The sequence below is a fragment of the Bos mutus genome, chromosome 19 (assembly GCF_027580195.1).
Source record: "Bos mutus isolate GX-2022 chromosome 19, NWIPB_WYAK_1.1, whole genome shotgun sequence".
NCBI lineage: Eukaryota > Metazoa > Chordata > Mammalia > Artiodactyla > Bovidae > Bos > Bos mutus.
Window position 1 is genome coordinate 52,106,389 of NC_091635.1, and position 20,056 is coordinate 52,126,444.

Sequence of the window (20,056 nt, forward strand, 5' to 3'; positions counted from 1 at the left end):
AGTTTTTCTTTGTATAGATTTTTCCATTAGCAGAAGTCAAGTAGGTATGAGATAGATGGTTCAAGAACTATATGAATATCTGGGTGTGTGGGGCGATTTTTTTGTTTGTTTTGTTTTGATTTTGCTTGAAACAATTTTACTAGTGACAGACTGCTTATGACACATGTTTGTGTTGTTCTTTTTTTAAAAGAGACTTACTATTGAGTTGTCTCGAACTCAGAAATCAAGAGATTTGTCACCACCAGATAATCATCTTAGCCCCCAAAATGATGACACTCCTGAGACACGAGCTAAGAAGTCTGGATCATGCACTGACGTGCTTCTCCAGGATGGTCCTACCACAGCTTCTGTACGAGAGGTCAAGGAGGATGAAGAAGATGAGGAGAAGATTCAGAATGAAGATTATCATGTAATAATTAGATCTGCTTTAGATTCATTTCATATTTGAAAAGAGAAATAATATAGTTTTCAGCATATCATGTAGGGGGATCAGTGTGCCAAAAATCTTGTCCATTTATGTTTTTGTTACTAATATATGCCCTGTTGTGACTATTAATATGTCAGAAGTTGAATCAAAAGTGTTTCAAGTTTCTAAAAATTAATTTATTATAGGAAACTGTACAGTCTACACAAGAAACTGTGGTATACATTCTAGAAGCTGTGTAAGTTGTAGATTTTAAAAATGTGTCTTATTTCTATTCACTGCATCTAGTTGAAGTACCTTATCATTGCATATGTAGGTAGGATGGTTTAGGATTTGGGAAGTAGCCAGATTTTGTCCCAGCTAAACTACAGTTAGAATGATATTTCAAGACGTGGTTGTTACTGTTTAAGGTAAGAGAGAAATGGAGAGATAAGCCCTTTTTGGTATATTTGTTTAAGATGGGCACTGAGTGTAGTAGTGCATACCTGGGACCTTTTGAAGATGCTTGCTGTTATCTTCATTACCTCCACCATAATTTGGCCCTAGGTAAATAACAGGGAGAGAACCCAGCTCTACCCTTCAACAAAAAATTGGATTGAAGATTTACTGAGCATGGCCCCGCCCATCAGAACAAGACCCAGGTTTCCCCTCAGTCAGTCTCTCCCATCAGGAAATTTCCATAAGCCTCTTATCCTTCTCCATCAGAGGGCAGACAGACTGAAATCACAGCAGACTAACCAATTTGATCACATGGACCACAGCCTTGTCTAACTCATGAAACTTTGAGCCATGCCGTGTAGGGCCACCCAAGATGGACAGGTCATGATGGAGAGTACTGACAAAATGTGGTCCACTGGAGAAGGGAATGGCAAGCCACTTCAGTATTCTTGCCTTGAGAACCCCATAAACAGTATGAAAAGGCAAAAAGATAGGACACTGGAAGATGAACTCCCCAGGTCGGTAGGTGCCCAATATGCTACTGGAGATCCGTGGAGAAATAATTCCAGTAAGAATGAAGAGACAGAGCCAAAGCAAAAACAATACCCAGTTGTGGATGTGACTGATGATAGAAGCAAGGTCCAATCCTTCAAAGAACAATATTGCATAGAAACCTGGAGTATTAGTTCCATGAATCAAGGCAAATTGAAAGTGGTCAAACAGGAGATGGCAAGAGTGAATGTCGACATTTTAGAACTCAGCAAACTAAAATGGAATGGGTTATTTAACTCAGATGACCATTACATCTACTGCTGTGGGCAAGAATCCCTTAGAAGAAATGGAGTAAAAGAACAAGAGAGTCTGAAATGCAGTACTTGGAAGCAGTCTTAAAATGACAGAATGATCTCTGTTTGTTTCCAAGGCAAACCATTCAGTATCACAGTAATGCAAGTCTGTGCCCTGACCAGAAATGCTGAAGAAGCTAAAATTGAACAGTTCTATGAAGACTTACAAGACCTTCCAGGTGAAGTGAAGTTGCTCAGTCGTGTCTGACTCTTTGCGACCGGGTGGACTGTAGCCCACCAGGCTCCTCTGTCCATGGGATTCTCCAGGCAAGAATACTGGAGTGGGTTGCCATTTCCTTCTCCAGGGATCGAACCCAGGTCTCCTGCATTGCAGGCAGACGCTTTAACCTCTGACAAGACCTTCTAAAACTGACAACAAAAAACCATGTCCTTTTCATTATAGGGGATAGGAATGCAAAAGTAGGAAATCAAGAGATACCTGGAGTAACAGGCAAATTTGGCCTTAGAGTACAGAATGAAGCAGGGCAAAGGCTAATAAAGAGTTTTGCCAAAAGAATGCGCTGGTCATAGCAAATACCCTCTTCCAACAACATGAGAGAAGACTTGACAAATGAGCATCACCAAATGGTCAATACCGAAATCAGATTGATTATATTCTTTGCAGCCAAAGATGGAGAAGCTCTATACAGTCAGCAAAAACAAGACCGGGAGCTGACTGTGACTCAGATCATGAATTCCTTATTGCCAAATTCAGACTTAAATTGAAAAAAGTAGGGAAAACCACTATACCATTCAGGTATAACCTAAATGAAATCCCTTAAGTGGAAGTGACAGATTTCAAGGGATTAGATCTGATTGAGTGCCTGAAGAACTATGGACAGAGGTTCCCCATCCCCAAGAAAAAGAAATGCAAAAAGGCAAAATGGTTGTCTGAGGATGCCTTACAAATAGCTGAGAAAAGAAGAGAAGTGAAAGGCAAAGGAGAAAAGGAAAGATATATTTGAGTGCAGAGTTCTTAAGAATAGCAAGGAGAGATACAAAAGCCTTCTCAGTGATCAGTGCAAAGAAATAGCAGAAAACAATAGGATGGGAAAGACTAGAGATAAGGGTACTTTTCCTGTAAAAATAGGGAACTAAAGGACAAAAATGGTATGGACCTAACAGAAGCAGAAGATATTAAGAAGAGGTGGCAAGAATACACAGAACTATACAAAAAAGATCTTCACAACCCAGATAATCACGATGGTATGATCATTAACCTAGAGCCAGACATCCTGGAGTGCAAAGTCAAGTGGGCCTTAGGAAGCATCACTACGAACAAAGCTAGTGGAGGTGATGGAATTCCAGTTGAGCTATTTCACATCTTAAAAGATGATGCTGTGAAAGTGCTGCACTCAATATGCCAGCAAATTTGGAAAACTCAGCAGTGGCCACAGGACTAGAAGACGTTAGTTTTCATTCCACTCCCAAAGAACGGCAATGCCAAAGAATGCTCAAACTACCGCACAATTGCACTCATCTCACACGCTAGTAATGCTCAAAATTCTCCAAGCCAGGCTTCAATTGTACATGAACTGTGAACTTCCAGATGTTCAAACTGGATTTAGAAAAGGCAGAGGAACCAGAGATCAAATTACCAACATCTGTTGGATCATCAAAAAAGCAAGAGAGTTCCAGAAAAACATCTGCTTTATTGACTATGTCAAAGACTTTGACTGTGGATCACAGCAAACTGTGGAAAATTCCTCAGGAGATGGGAATACCAGAGCACCTAACCTGCCTCTTGAGAAATCAGTATGCAGGTCAAGAAGCAACAGTTAGAACTGTACATGGAACAACAGACTGGTTCCAAATCAGGAAAGGAGTACGTGAAGGCTGTATATTGTCATCCTGCTTATTTAACTTGTATGCACAGTATGTCATGAGAAGCGCTGGGCTGGAGGAAGCACAAGCTGGAATCAAGATTGCCGGGAGAAATATCAATAACCTCAGATATACAGATGGCACCACTCTTATGGCAGAAAGTGAAGAGGAACTAAAGAGCCTCTTGATGAAGGTGAAAGAGAGTGAGAAAGTTAGCTTAAAACTCAACATTCAGAAAACTAAGATCATGGCATCCGGTCCCATCACTTCATGGCAAATAGATGGGGAAACAATGGAAACAGTGATAGACTTTATAGTTTTGGGCTCCAAAATCCCTGCAGATTGTGACTGCAGCCATGAAATTAACTCTTGCTCCTTGGAAGAAAAGGTATGACCAGCCTAGATAGCAGACTAAAAAGCAGAGACATTACGTTGCCAGCAAAGATCCATCTAGTCAAAGCTATGGTTTTTCCAGTAGTCATTTATGGATGTGAGAGTTGGACTATAAAGAAAGCTGAGAGGAGAACAATTGATGCTTTTGTACTGTGGGGCTGTAGAAGAATCTTGAGAGTCCATTGAACTGCAGGGAGATCGAACCAGTCCATCCTAAAGGAAATCAGTCCTGAATATTCATTGGAAGGACTGATGTTGAAGCTGAAACTCCAGTAGTTTGGCCACCTGATACAAAGAACTGACTCCTCGGAAAAGACCCTGATGCTGGGAAAGATTGAAAGTGGGAGGAGAAGGGGATGACAGAGGATGAGATAGTTGGATGGCATCACCGACTCTGTGGACATGAGTTTGAGTAAACTCCCGGAGTTGATGATGGACAGGGAGGCCTGGTGTGCCGCAGCCCATGGGGTCGCAAAGAGTCGGACACAACTGAGCGACTGAGATGAAGTGAAGACAGGAAGCTTCAGGTGTATGTTATAATTGATGGAATCAGTGGGGAGAAAGATTGAAAATTACGGCACATGTATTGACATAACAGACTCTTTTAGGAATATTAGACGTTGGAATGGAGAACTCAGGTGTAACAGTTAACCTTTGATAGAATTAGTTAAAGGAAGGATGGAGTTTGTAGGTAGGGCCACTGAAAGTTGGAGGCAGTTACTAGCCATAGCCAGTTGGAGAAGGAAATGGCAACCCACTCCAGTGTTCTTGCCTGGAGAATCCCAGGGACAGAGGAGCCTGGTGGGCTGCTGTCTGTGGGGTTGCACAGACTCGGACATGACTGAAGCAACTCAGCAGCAGCAGACCTTGAGGAATGATGATTTTAAATGTTATTCTGTGCGGAAGTTGGCGTGGACTGTATGAACCATTTCCAGCTGCAATTGGCAGAAATGACTTGCTGGTGGTCCTAGGTAATGTGGTTGTATGGTTTATCTCTACAGGGCTCAGCAGTGTAGGCCCAGCAGCAGCGAATTCAGATGAGTACCTTTTAGGTGCTTAGTCCAGGCTGAGTGGAAACATGTGAGATAGAATCTTGTTCCTTTGCCTTAATCTAGCATGAGCTTTCCGATGGAGACCTGGACCTGGATCTCGTTGGGGAAGATGAAGCGAATCAGCTCGATGGCAGCAGCTCTTCTGCCAGTTCCACAGCCACAAGCAACACTGAAGAGAATGACATTGATGAGGAGACGATGTGAGTGTCGCACAATAACTACAGCTGTAAATATCTGAGTGACAATTACTAGAAGCACAGTAGTTATATTAGGCCTAAAACTGGGTGGTGGCTCAGACGGTAAAGCGTCTGCCCGCAATGCGGGAGACCCGGGTTCCATCCCTGGGTCGGGAAGATCCCCTGGAGAAGGAAATGGCAACCCACTCCAGTATTGCCTGGAAAATCCCACGGACAGAGGAGCCTGGCAGGCTACAGTCCATGGGTCTCAAAGAATCGGACACAACTGAGCGACTTCAGTTTCTTTCTTTATTTCTTTCACTTTCTTTTTCTTTCTAAAACTGGGGATATTAAGCATTTTTTCCCCTTGATTTACCCTATATTATATAAATGAAGGAAGAGTGAGTTCCCTCCCTCTCATCTCTGGGATCCAAATAGAGTTTTAGTTATAGCTTTAACTTTTAATTTTGTTGTTATTTCATGTGTAAGAAATGTTGCAAAAATAGTAATGGATTAATTCCCCAAATGTTAATGTTTTGCTTTGTTATGTTTCTCTCTTTTCTCTCCACATAAAATTTTATGAGAGAATTTGAGATAAAGTAAATACAGTTCTCATTGTATTAACTCCTCAAAATAGACCTTTTGCACCTGAAGTTCCCTCATTAGAATACTTGGCAAGTTGTCTTAAAGGGTTAGTTAAAATGTGAAGCCTTTAAGTTACCAAATCAGAAATCATTATTACTGATTTTTTTAAACATATAAAATAAAACTTATTCATTTTCATTTGAACTAACATGAAAAGTTGTTTAAGATGGTGATTCTTTGAAGTGAAATCATCTTGATAAATAGCATATATGGTTCTACCTGAATTCATTCCTTTGACTGTTAGATCTCTTGGCTTTTTTCAGGGTAGTTTTGAGGGCATTGTATTTTCCATTAAGCTTGATTCACAGCCTTTCATTATATTGACTTTTTTAAAAGAAATATTTATTAATTTGGCTCTGCTGGCTCTCTTAGTTATGATGCGCAGGATCTTAGATCTTTGTTGTAGCCTGCAGGATCCTTTGTTGTGGCAGGATCCTTAGTTCAGGCATGCAAACTCTTCTTTACAGCATGTGGGATCTAGTTCCCTGATCAGTAATTGAAGCCAGGTCCCCGCATTGGAAGTGCAGAGTACTAATCGCCAGACCACCAGAGAAGTCCCCAGATTGACTTTGAATGTTTTTTCCACTAGAAAGTGTTTGATTATGTTCTCTTTATTTGCATGCATCTACATTAATAGCTTGATTCAAAGTATATTGTATAATTCATAGAAATAGCGCAGTTAAGCCAATTTGAACATCTGTACTGTGCTCAGTCACTTGAGTTGTGTCTTTGTGACCCTGTGGACTATAGCCTGGCAGGCTCCTCTGTCAATGGGATTCTCCAGGCAAGAATACTGGAGTGGGTAGCCATGCCGTCCTCCAGGGAATCTTCTTGGACCATGGTTGGACCTGCATCTCCTGCATTGCAGGCAGATTCTTTACTGCTGAGCCACTGGCTCACCCAATTTGACCTTCTCAGGAACATACATTGTTAGCTTTTACAAATTAAGGTCGGTTCCCTCCTCTAATAGATAGGGAACTAGGAACATAGTTGATTTGGATAATGATTATTATAAATAACTTTCAGTTAGCTAGAGCACAGGCCTTCTTCTTTGCCTCCACCTCAGTCTTTTTATGATAGCAGTATGCATTTTCTTCTTGCTGTTTGTTTTTTTCTTTTTTTTTTGAGGTAATTGTAAATTCACTTTCAGTTGTGAGAAATAATGTAAGAGTCCACGTGCCCTTTGTCCAATTTTCCCCAGTAGTAAGTAACAGACATCACAGCCAGGATATTGATTGACATAAGCAAGATACAGAACATTTCCATCACCACAAGTGCCCCATATGTTGCTGTTCTATTACATACCTACTTTCCCCACCTAACCTCTTCCTTTGCAACCACCCATGTTTTCCTCGTTTCTATAATTTTGTCATTTAAAGGATGTTATGTAAATGGAATCATACAGTATGTAACACTTAGGGGCTGGCGTTTTCCCCACTCTGCCTGATTCTCTGGGGACTCATCCACGTTATTGTGTGCATAGGTAGTTTGTTCGCTCTAATGCTGATAAATGGTTTGTGTTGTGGATACACTACAATTTGTTCAACTGTTCACTTGTTGAAGAACATCTGGATTGTTTTCAGTTTGGGGCTACTATAAATAAAACTACTAGAAACATTCATGTACAGAATTTTGTGTGAACATAAATCTCCATTTCTCTTGGATAGGTTTAACTGCTGGATTGTATGGTAATTGAAAGTTTAGTTTTTGAAGAAACTGCCAAGTAGTTTTCTAGTTTTTGCATTCTTATGAGCAGTATATGTATGGTCCACTTTCGCAGCATTTAGTATTGCCCTAGGTTTTATTTTAGTCATTGTGATATCTCATTGTGGTATTAATTTACTTCCCCCTGTTAGCTAATGATGTTGAACATCTTTTCATGTGCCTAATTTCCCATAGGCATGTCCTCACTGGTAAAATTTCTCTTCGTGTCTTTTACCTGTTTTCTAATTGGAACTTTTTTTTTTTTAATGATAAAATATATATAACCACAGGAGAAGGAAATGGCAACCCACTTCAGTACTTTGCCTGAAAAATCCCAGACTAGCCTGGCAGACTACAGTTCATGGGGTTACATAGAGTTGGACAAGACTGAGTGACTGAGCCTGCATGCTTGCATGCATACATAATAATTTCTAAGGGCAATTCAGTGGGATTAAATATTCGTGTTGCACACCCGTCACCACTATCTATCCCTAGAGCTTTTTTTTCATCTTCCCAGACTAAAGTCTGTACCCATAAAACAATAATGCCCTCTTTCCTCCTAGCAACTACTGTTGAGTTTAGAGAATTCTTTGTATATTAGATCCTGGAGAAGGAAATGGCAGCCCACTCCAGTACTCTTGCCTGGAAAATCCCATGGACAGAGGAGCCTGGTAGGCTATAGTCCATGGAGTCTGAAAGAGTCTACACGACTGAGCAACTTCACTTCACTTTCACTTGCATATTAGGTACTAGTCCTTTGCTGAATTTGGAACATGCTTTGAAGATAACTTTCATTCTCTAGCTTATCTTTTCATATTGACAGGGTCTTTTGCCAATCAGAAATTTTTAATATTTCAAGTGTTTTGTAGTTTTCAGAGTATATGTTTTATACATTTTTGAAATCATTCATCAGTATCTTACTCTTTTTCATGCTATTATAAATGTAGTTGAATTTTCTTTTCAAGTTTCTTTTGTGGGTTGTTCTTTGATCTTATTCTTTTTCATGCTATTGTAAATGCAATTGAATTTTCTTTTAAAATTTCTTTTGTGGGTTGTTCTTTGTAAGTACATGAAAATGCAGATTTTTTGTATCCTGCAACCTTGTTAACTTGTTTATGAATTCTAATCTTTTTTTAATGGATTCTTTAGATTTTCTACGTGTAATATTATACCTGTAAATAGATATAGTTTTACTTATTCTTTTCCAGTTTGAGTGCCTTCTATCTCTTTTTCTTTCCTAAGTTTACCGGATAGAACATCATATAGAATTGGTGGGAGTAGACATTCTTTCTTATCTTGTTCCTGATTTTACAGGGAAAGTTCAGTCTTTCACCACTTAATGTGATGTCAGCTATGAGTTTTCCATAGATGCCCATCTGGTTTATTGAGTGTTTTTATTATGAAAGGGTATTGGTTTTTTCGAAGTCTCTTTCTGCATCTCTTCAGATGATCATGTAGCTTTTATTTTTTATTCTATTAATATGGTGTATTACATTAGTTCATTTTCAGATTCTAAACCAACTTTGCGTTCCTTGGATAATTTCTACTCTGCCATGGTGTGTAACTCCTTATCTTTGGCTGGATTCCTAGTTTTCTTTTTTGCTGGATTCCATTTGAGGGTTGTTTTTTTTTTTTTTAATGTTCTTAATAGTGTTATACCTTTTTCTGTGGCTCTGTTTTTATAGCCTGCTTCTCACAGGCAACATTTCTGAGCCAGAGTTCTGAAGCTAGAGTGAGGACAGAGGTGTGCTTACTTCTCCCACTCTAGAAGCTGAGCCAGTGGGAGTGGGAGAGTTGGGGGCTGTAGCCTCAACTCTTTTCAGTTGGTCTTCTGAGGCCTGGAACTTCTGCTTTATGAGTGACTTGTGGCAAGGGTGATCTGGGCCCCAGTTTCTTCACATGCTGCATCAAAGGTAGAGCCTTGGGTCTGGATGGAAGAAGGGAATCCCTGCCTCTTGGCCACATATACCTGAATTTAGCCTAGCCACAGGTATCTGGGAGCAGGGTGAGAAATGCTGCAGTCTTGTTCCTCTTGGGAATATAGCCCTTTTCCTGGGAGCTGTGGGAAATGGGAGTCTTATATGCTTGGGTGCATCAGTCAGAAGTGGAATTGCTGTATCACTGCTCTTGGTTCACGTACCACAGACTCATTGTTGTTACCAAATTTCATTACTGTTTTTCATTTGCTATATGCTCTTAGAATCATTTCCAGAGTCTAAACTGTTGCCTTAAAAAATAATGTTCACAGTGTTACTGGAGAGCAGATCTGTAGAGCTTCTCATTCTGTCAACCTGGGAATTGATTTTCAGACTACTTTGGGCTTCCTGATGGCTTAGCTGGTAAAGAATCCACCAGCAATGCAGGAGACCCTGGTTCAATTCCTGGGTTGGGAAGATCTCCTGGAGAAGGGAAAGGCTACTACCCACTCCAGTATTTTGGCCTGGAGAATTCCATGGACCGTATAGTCCATTGGTTGCAAAGAGTCAGGCACGCCTGAGTGACTTTCACTTTAAATACCCACAACTAGCGCTGATTTGTGCTATTCCATATAGTACTTTGTCATGTAAAATAAGATAATTGTGTTTTGATAAACAACACCATCTTTTCTGAAATGATATCTTAAGAAACTAGTTTTTAGTCATATATAGTAATTTGAACATCCTTGTTAACCTTAAAATGTACAGTTTTAAGCCTAATTTACTACCATTAAATTACAAATTCTTTGAAGCTATAATCTCTTCTGCTTACATGGTTCTCAGATTTTCCATTTTGAAAATTAAATGTTGCCAACCTATTTTAGTACTTTAAAAAGGTAGATTGAACATTAATAATACTGTACATACATGTGATAATGACGAAAGTCTTTCCCCTCAGTTTTCTGTTTAGAAATATACTGTTACTTCATAGGAGAAAGCTATACACTATTGTTGTAAAATTCTTTGAGATATGACAGATAATGTTAATTTTACTTACTATGTGGAAAAATGAATTCTGTATACTCTTAGGTCTGGAGAGAATGATGTGGAATACAACAACATGGAATTGGAAGAGGGAGAACTCATGGAAGATGCAGCTGCAGCAGGACCTCCAGGTACTGGAGCCAAACCCCACAGCCATCCTGTCTTTTCTTTCCTCTTCTTTGACTGTATTATATTTTAATATGTGGCAGCCATTGCACTACATTGTTCATGGTGTTAGAAGGACTGTATTTTATGTATGGATTTTGGAATATTACTAATAGTATTTAGAATAGTAATAGCTAAAATTTGATGCATTCTTACATAGCAGGCACTATGCAAAAGCACTTAATGTGTACCTTATCTCATTTACCTATAAAATTCTTGGAGGCAGATTTTAATATTATCTTCTTTTTGTAGCTGTAGAAACTGATGTGCAAAGGAATTAAACAACATGTTGTCGTTTTACAATTAAGTAAATGAAAGAGGAATTAGAGTTTTTTGTTTATTTGAATCCAAAGCTCATGATCTTATCCACTATTACAAGCTTACTTTTTATGATACATAAGTTTTGTTTGTATATCTACCTCTACTATAGATTAATTAGAATAGAATCACTGAATCTTTGAGTTACAGAAGACGTTTTGAGAACTCAGTTTATATGGAAAAAGCTCAAGAGATTTAGTTGGTATAGCTAGACTAGAACCTCACGTCGTCGTCTTGAACCTAGCTTTTTGCTAAAGTACACGGCCGCTCCTGGGATAACCAGTTTTAAGTAGTAAGGGTTTCTTTTGTTTTCTTGGACCTATTCAATTGAGCACGGGGATTTTGGCTAGATCAATTATCAACTAGTTTTTTTGCTGCTTCTGTTTTACCTGCATCGCCCTTGGTATGAACATTGGCATGTTCTGTAGCATGCTTGAATATCTGAAGACCTCTTTAATACTGCTCCTTAGCATTTCAACTTCCACTTCTGCACTGTACTCCTGTCTCTCACTTTATTTCTAGGTGATCTCAGTCACACCTGTATGTCAGTTCTGTTTGTATGCTGATTACTCCCCTCTCCATCTCTAGCCTTTATTTTTCTCATGACTTCCAGACCGATGTAGTGGTTTGGTTTTGATGTCTCAGTCTTAGATCTCCTAAACAGAAATCATTACCTTTTCATTTTCAGGCTTACCCATCAGTGATGGCTGTCATCTTGATGATGAGTAGTGCTGTATATTCTTCACCTTTCCTCTCCTTCCACTCTCCCTTTAATATGTCACCAAAATCTGTTGATTCTTCCTCCTAGATAGTGAACACATTTGTTACTTCACATTCCACTGCCATTTCTGGAGTCGGCCTGTGTCTTTCAACCTGAATGAGAGGCTATTTGGGTTCTTTGTATCCATTTTTGCTCCCATCCATTCTGTCTCCCGTGGCATGAGTTGCGAATGAAGTGACTTTTTATTCCCTTCAAAATAATATCTGATTATACCCCTTTTCTCCTTAAAAACCCTTTATTTCATTCCATTTACTTATAGGATGAAATCCAAACTCATTAATATGGTATACAATGGCCTTCATGTGCTGACTCCTGCTCATTTTTCCCCCAGCTTTAAAATGTATAATTGAGAAAAATTGTGTATGTTTAAGGTGTACAGCATGACGGTTTCAGATAAATACACATTGTGAAATGATCAGCATGATAACGCCAGTTAGAATTCGTTGCCTCACATGGTTACCTTTTTTTTTTCTTTCCTCTTCTCTACCCGACTCCCCTCTGATAACAGCCTGTTTGTTTTCTGTGTATTGACTATTTCTGGTTTTGTTATGTTTGTCCATTTGTTTTGTTTCTTAGATTTTACATACAGATATTACATAGAAGTGAAGTCATATTTCTTTATCTTTCTCTGTCTTACTTATTTCATTTAGCATAATACCCTCCAGGTCCATCACGTTACAAGATCAGGTAATGGAAAGTCTTATTTGCCTGGCTAAGGAGCTTGGCCTTCTATTCTGTGGAACCACTAAAGGTCTTTAAGAGTGAATGTGATCAGATTTGTCTATATAGTGAAAAATGGGTTAAAGGTGGATGAGATGAAATTGGATACTACTGTGAAAGTTCTCTGGGAGTCCAGTGGTTAGAACTCTGTGCTTTCACTGATGAGAGGATGGGTTTGACCCCTGGTTGGGAAACTAAGATCCCACAGGCTGCACGGTGTAGCCAAAAAAATACAAGGAAATTACCTCAATATTCCAGGAGGGACAGTTTGAGGGCCCAAAATAAGACAAGAATAGTAGAGGCAGAGAAGAAGAAACCTTTTGAGAGATGTTAAATAGTAAGACACTCTATGACTTGGGAGTGTCTTACCGGCTGGATTGGAGTCGGTGGTGGTGTGGGGGTGATTCCTTAAGGTCTCTAGTTTGGGCCTCATTCCATAAGCTAGTGAGTCTCGGAGCAGAGGATAATATATTCAGTGTGATCCATGCTGATATTGATGGGCCAGTGTGACTCCCACGTTACAATCTCCAGACCCATGTAACTGGCTGCTTGGAAGACCACAGATGTGCAGTCCGGGTAGTAATATGCATTGTTTTTTAAAAAAAATAAGCATCATCAGGGCTTCCCTGGTGGCTCATTGGTAAAGAATCGCCTGCCAATGCAGGAGACGTGGGTTCAGTCCCTGGTCTTTGGTGAGTTACTAAGCCCGTGCTCCACAACTATGGAACCTGTGCTGTAGAGCCCAGGAACTGCAACTACTGCGAGCCCGTGTGCCACAGCTGCTGAAGCCTGTGTGCCCTGGAGCCCTTGCTCTGCAGGAGAAGCCACCACAGTTAGAAGCCCGTGCACTGCAACATAGAGAGTAACTGCTCGCCACAGCTAGAAAAAACCCTCACGGCAACGAAGACCCAGCACAGCCTGCAAAATAAAAAATTATTTTAAAAAGATTTTTAAAAATAGGAGTTGTAGTTTTTATTCATTGAAATTAATAAACTAATTAAAATATTATTTACAAGATTCACCCATTATATGTAAAGAATTTCTACAAATCAATAAGGAAAAGATGACAGCCTCTTTAATTTAAAAAAATAGGCAAAAGACAAGAATAGACACTTCACAAAGGAGTCTATCTAGATGACCAGTACACATTTTTAAAGATACTGCTTTTGTCAGAGAAATGCAAGTTGTGGTGCTATTGTTGTTTATCCTACATGAAGTTTCTTGAGTTTTTTGGATGTTTACATGAATAGTTTTCATTATATGTAGGGAATTTTTACCCATTTTTCTTTGAATAATATTCTTTCTCCTTTTTTCTAACTCCCATTACGTGTATGTTGGTACACTTGGTGGGGTTTCACAGGTCTCTGAGACTCTTCATTTTTCTTCATTCTTTTTCAGGGAATGCCAGATAAAATCCACATTATGATACCATTGAATACCCACTGTAATGGCTAATACTTTTTAAACTGGCAGTACTAAATGTTGAAAGCATGTGGAGAGATGGAAACTCTGATAGCTTGCTGGTAGGAATGAAAATGATAACTCTACTTTAGAAACTGTTGGGCAGTATAGGCTAAGGCTAAATATACACATCCTATGACTTTTCCACTTCCGACAGAAGGGAGCTGGTATTTGCCAGTTGAGTTTTACAAGATAATTTAGAGCAGTATTGTTCTTTTTTAGGTGATTTTGTTTTCTTGTATTTTTAATTTTAAAAAAGTAAATGTAATTTTTAACAAAGAAAGTCAAAAACTATAGAAGACTGGAAAGGTAGTTTGAGTCTAGACTGTGTAGGACCTCAAATTTTTGCTAATACATACAAGCACTGTAGTAAAATCAAGAGCTCAGATAGATGAGTGTGACATTTTAGCAGGCTTAATCTGGCTTGGCTTAGGAAGAGAGCATCCATTTGCTTTTTTTATGAGTTTTTTTTCCCCACGTGAAGTTCAGGAACAGTTTTCTGCTTATAAGTTCAGTAGCTTTATTTCTAGTAGCAAAAAGCAACCCAAATTCTTTCCTAATAGAAATAAAGTAGTTGTATATATTCATATTTTATAGCACTGCACAGAAATAATGAAAATGAATAAGCTGCTATATATAGCAATATAGATGAATCTCATGAATATAATACTGAGCAAAGAAGCAGAATATAAGAATATAGCTGTATCATTGCATTTAAAAAAGGTTCAGAAACAGGCAAACTGATCTATGATGTTTTACTCTGGATGGAAGTTACCTTTGGGGAGGATGGTAAGTGAGCAATTTTAGGAGGCTTGGAGGAATCTTGGGGTGCTATTAATTTGTGATCATTCACTAGGCTTTATGGACTTCCTGGTGGCTCAGCAGTAAAGAATTCTCCTGTGGTGCTGGAAATGCGGGTTCAATCCCTGGGTTAGGAAAATCCCCTGGACAGAGGAGCCTGGTGGACTACAGTTCATGGGGTTGCAAACAGTCAGACATGACTGAACCAATTGAGCATGTGCTCATGCAACTAGGCTGTATGAGACAGACTCCACACACTCCCCAGGTTAATGGCAGTATTAACTCTTAGAGGGGGAAACTGAAATAGATGCTAAAATCTCTGATGCCTTTGGATGAAATGTGATACTGTGTGGAAGGATGGGAACCTGGGAGGGATGGAGTAGCCAAAGGACATGAACCACAACAGAAAGGAGCTTTGCTCATTGGTGAGAGTAGTGAGTGACCTGGAAGAGTGGTTAGAAAACAGAAGACTGTTAACACTCATTTCTGTACTTGGAGGTCCATTTAACATGAGAGAGAAACAACTTTTGTTTTTGAAGAACCAGATAGTTGGGCAATCGATACCATAATCTGGATGAACCTATTTACTGTATAATCAGAACCACCTGAGTAGCTTTTTGAAAAAGTCCTGGATCCCCCTCCAATATCCTCATTCAGGACATCTAGAATAGGGCCAGGAACCTATCATTTTAAAAACTCCTCCAACTGACTTATATGCAGCCTGATTTGGGAACTTCCTAGTAAAGGAAAAGAGCTAAGGAACAGTTTCAAGGGGGAGAGGGAATAGTTTTCTGTCTTATAAAATAGAAGTTGCAAAAACAAAAAATAGGAGTTGCAGTGGTGTGTACAGAGGGTAAAAGAGAAATTGGCAATGGGATAATCCTTAGAAGAGGAAGGACAAACAAGTAGAAGGTAAGGATGTGAGGATGTGAATATAGATGAAAAACATGTAAGTAAATAACTGGCCTGAAGCTTCTGAATAATAAACTTTTCTCCTAAGTGCCCCCCATCCATCTCCATCTCTTTAGAAACACCCTCATGAATAGTCAGGACCTGATTACTTCATGTTATTTTTATATTATCTACTTTAAGACTTTGCATGTAACATTTTTTAATGTGTTTTTCTTAAGAATATATTTAAATAACTTTATTTAAGGAGGTCAGTTTTAACCAACATTTCCATACCTAATACTTCTTAGACATTGTACTAGGCACTGGAGAAAAGTCAGATGATTTCCTTGGGTTAAGGAGCTTTTTAAGTTCAATATAGGTAATACAGATTGACCGTGTTCTCAGATGTCGTATTATGTATCAGGCATTAATAGGTTAAGTCTAAAATATTCAAATTGTAAGTTTAGTATTTAATCAAACTAGAAAAAATGTCTTGCCAGACGGTCATGATCTGAGTATTTTACTGTTCCTAGACCTGCAGATTCCATTTTGGTGTCTAGATCCTTGGGATCTGTTACACCAGGGGGCTTGACTTTCATCCAAGACCTCTGGGTTGTAAGAAACATTGTCCTTTTCCTTAACCCTTATTCCCCAGTTGTGTATATTGTACATGCTCTCGCCTTTTTATTTCTGGGGTTTAGGATGGGGCTTCCCAGGTGGCGATAGTGGTAAAGAATCCACCTGCCAGTGCAGGAGATGCAAGAGACATGGGTTTGATCCCTGGGTCAGGAAGATTCCCCTGAAGGAGGAAATAGCAACCTTCTCCAGTATCCAGTATTCTTGCCTGAAAAAGTTCATGGACAGAGGCTCCTGGCAGGCTATAGTCCATGGAGTCGTGAAGAGTCTGACATGACTGAGCATGCACGCAGGATGGGGTTGTGGGTAACTCCTAAATTTTGAGTAGTAATGAGGCCAGTGGTCATTCACTGTTCTTTGTACACTTCTCTGGCGATACGGTTTCTTTGTGCGTCTCATCATGAACACCAGCTCCTAAGAGATAGGTCCATAAGTATTCAAACAACATTAACCAGTTTACTTTTTTCTTTTAAGTATAGTTGAATTTGTCCAATTACATGTAGCTTTCATTTTCTGTATCTCTTTCTTTTGCAGGTGGTAACCATGGCTATGTGGGTGCCAGTAGCAGAATGTCAAGAAGAGCACACTTGTGCTCTGCTGCTACCAGTAGTTTATTAGACATCGATCCTTTAATTTTAATACATCTCTTGGACCTTAAGGACCGGAGCAGTATGGAAAATTTGTGGGGCTTACAGCCTCGGCCCCCTGCTTCACTTCAGCCCACAGGTAAAATATGAACAGTAATTTTCCTTTTTTCTGTGCTTCTCCAAAAGAATTCTTAAATTTAAATTCCGATATCTTAAGTGTTGGAACATGGTATGTTTCTGTCACAAATTGATTTTTCGTTGTATTTTATAAAAATATATCAATTAAATCAGTTTTTTGTTATTGTTCAAAGGTATTTTGTACAAAAATAATGTCAAAGTGCCTGTAAAAAGGTTTTGATATGATTTGCCTTGTAGATTGTGACTACTGGGCAGTTTGATCCATGTGAATTACAGTTGTCCTCTTTGTGAATGGACTTAAAGTTTCGCAGGCCTCATGAGTACCTTGATGTCTAAGTGGGACTGTGTGTTAAGAAATAGAAGGTTTACTCATGCTTTGATGTTCAGTAGCCTAAAAATGTATACCAGTTAGCAGCAGTATTTTTAAAAAAATTATTTGTTAAATGAAATTACATTTGTGTTACTGTAATATGATGTATACACTTACACAAATTTGCAAGTATAGTCACATGTGGACTTTTTAAACTTTAGACACAGGTTTTCCCATTTTTAAACTTACACCTGTTAATTTTATTTTTAAAACTTGGTTGTTTTGGATCTTTGTTGCTGTGCACAGATTTTCTCTAGTTGTGGACATCAGGGGCACGTTCTAGTTGCAGAGAGTGGAGGCTACTCCCGAGTTGCGGTGCACAGGTTGTAGGCACACAGGCTTCAGTAGTTGCAGCAAGCAGGCTCAGTACTGTGGCACACGGGCTCAGTTGCTCCACAGCACGTGGAATCCTCCCAAACCAGGAGTTAAACCCATGTCCTCTGCATTGGCAGGCGGATTCCTAGCCACTGTGCCACCAGGGAAGTGCTAGACATTTACTTTTAAATGGCATACTTTGAAACCATTTTTGTTGGAAAGCTTTCTAAAATAAACTGAACATTTTTCCTACCTTCCTAAAAAAAAAAAGTAGTACTTTACAAATCAAATCCGTGATTTAGAACAGTGATTCTGATGCTTCTTTATAGCAGCAGAACTCACTTTTCAAGTAGAGTTTAAGGCAGAGCCTCAGTGTAGAAAACAGAAATAGAGCTACTCTAGTGGAAGATAGATCAGAACTTGGATTATTTAGTTCTCTTTGTTCCTAAAGTATACTTCCTGAAAGCCTGGGTCCTCAGTTTGAAAGACTGTCTCCAATCAGGCTAAGAAACAGTTGCCTTTTTCTATCATTCAAGTACATTTTGTATTATGCTGGTACAAAACAGCACTTATCACATTGTATATGATTTTTTTCTGAGGCATTTTTATTGTAGAAAGTTAAAATGTAGAAAATTATAAAGAGAAAATTTAAATTACACATAGTTCTTGTGATCAACAAATGCCCTTTAAAAAAAAACTTATTAGCAAAGATTTTGCTTAAATTATAACCATTGTTGTTTGCAAAGACTTAGTGAAGCAAACAAGTTCTGAACCTCCAGGTGGATGTATACATTGTTTTAACCTTTTTGAAGGAAAATTTTGTAGTAGATGTAAAATACCTCTATCCTTTAATCCTGTAACTTCATTTTTAGGAGTATATTCCAAAGAGAAAACAATCAGAGTTCTTTGAAAATACCCAACAATACAATTATGGTTGAAAAATTACAGTTGTCCAAGGAATAGCATATTTTATAGACAAGTAAAATATTGTTTTTGAAAAATTCAGTGTCAGAGAAAAGAATGTAAACTACATAAACAGAATAAGATCTCTGTTCTCTGAAAGTTTTCTATTAAAATGGATAATATAAATGAAATGAATTGAGTTTTAGATCAAAATGATAAAGTCTATGACAAGGGGGATGGGGTATGAAAGAGAGAGGAAGAACAAGGTTTGGATTTAAGCTATTGAGTTTGACATACCAGCGGGATATCACAGTAGAGATGCTCAGCAGATAGCTAAAAATTAAGACTGAAATATAGGCAGTTATCTGCCGAGAGGTGATGCTAAGTAATTAAAACGAAGGGAGTAGAAGATTTCAGGAGAAAGAGTTTCAAGAAATCCTTTAAAAGGGCTGCTGCTAAGTCCCTTTGGTTGTGTCCGACTCTTTGTGACCCCATAGACGGCAGCCCACCAAGCTCCCCCGTCCCTGGGATTCTCCAGGCAAGAACACTGGAGTGGGTTGCCATTTCCTTCTCCAATGCATGAAAATGAAAAGTGAAGTCGCTCAGTCATGTCCGACTCTTAACAACCCCATGGATTGCAGCCCACCAGGCTCCTCCATCCATGGGATTTTCCAGGCAAGAGTACTGGAGTGGGGTGCCATGGAACATAATTATGGTGAACATCTGTTGTTATTGCGTGTGTGGAAGATGAGCCAGATGAAGAGCCTTTGGAGAGGAGAGAGAAGAGAGTCATGGAAGCCAAGTGAAAAATGACCTTTCTGTGAGAGGGTATTTAAGGCTAACGTTACAGAAAGATCCAGGTTTCTTTTATTAAAATGCTTGCTTGAATTTTAGTGTTCATTTTGTATTCTTTGTGTATTCTTTCCTTCTCGATCTGTATATTTTCATTTCCGTTTCTTGTCTTATTCATTAGCGAGAACTTCCTGTAGCAGTTGTAAAGGAGTGGTGAAAAGATGTCCCTGATCTTGATGGGAAAGCGTTTAAGTTTCTCACCAGAAAGTATAATACTGGCCGTAAATTTTCCATAGATATTCTTTTATCAAGCTGAGAAAGTTCCCCTCTATTCTGAGGTTTTATTGTGAATGGTTGCTGGATTTTGTGAAATGCTTTTTTTTTTTTTTTTTCATCTATTGATATGATGTAAATAGATTACATTAAATGATTTTCAAATATTGAACAAGCCTTGTATACCTGGGATAAATCTCATTTGGTTGTCATGTATGGTTTTTTAAATATATTGTTTAATTCAGTCTGCTAATAGTTTGTTGAGGGTTATTGGTATCTGTGTTCGTCAGAGATACTGGTCTGTAGTTTTCTTATAATGTCTGTCTGACTTTGATATTAGAATAATGCTGGCCTCATAGATTCAGTAAAGAAGTATTCCCTCTGCTTCTTGTGGAGACTGTAGAGAATTTTATAATTTCTTCTTTAAATGTTTGGTAGAATTCA

At 38.8% G+C, this 20,056-nt stretch overlaps 1 protein-coding gene across 4 annotated transcripts in view; it reads left to right on the forward strand.

Annotated features, from left to right (window-relative positions):
* The window catches only part of TRIM37 (tripartite motif containing 37), a 151,717-nt gene that overhangs the window by 86,232 nt on the left and 45,429 nt on the right, over positions 1–20,056 (forward strand). For all 4 annotated transcript variants that reach the window (XM_070390589.1, XM_070390588.1, XM_005900659.2 and 1 more), the window contains 4 exons: positions 191–409; positions 5,040–5,176; positions 10,507–10,592; positions 16,769–16,960. In XM_070390589.1, coding sequence (XP_070246690.1) covers positions 191–409; positions 5,040–5,176; positions 10,507–10,592; positions 16,769–16,960 — 634 coding nt within the window. The remainder of the gene's footprint in view (positions 1–190; positions 410–5,039; positions 5,177–10,506; positions 10,593–16,768; positions 16,961–20,056) is intronic.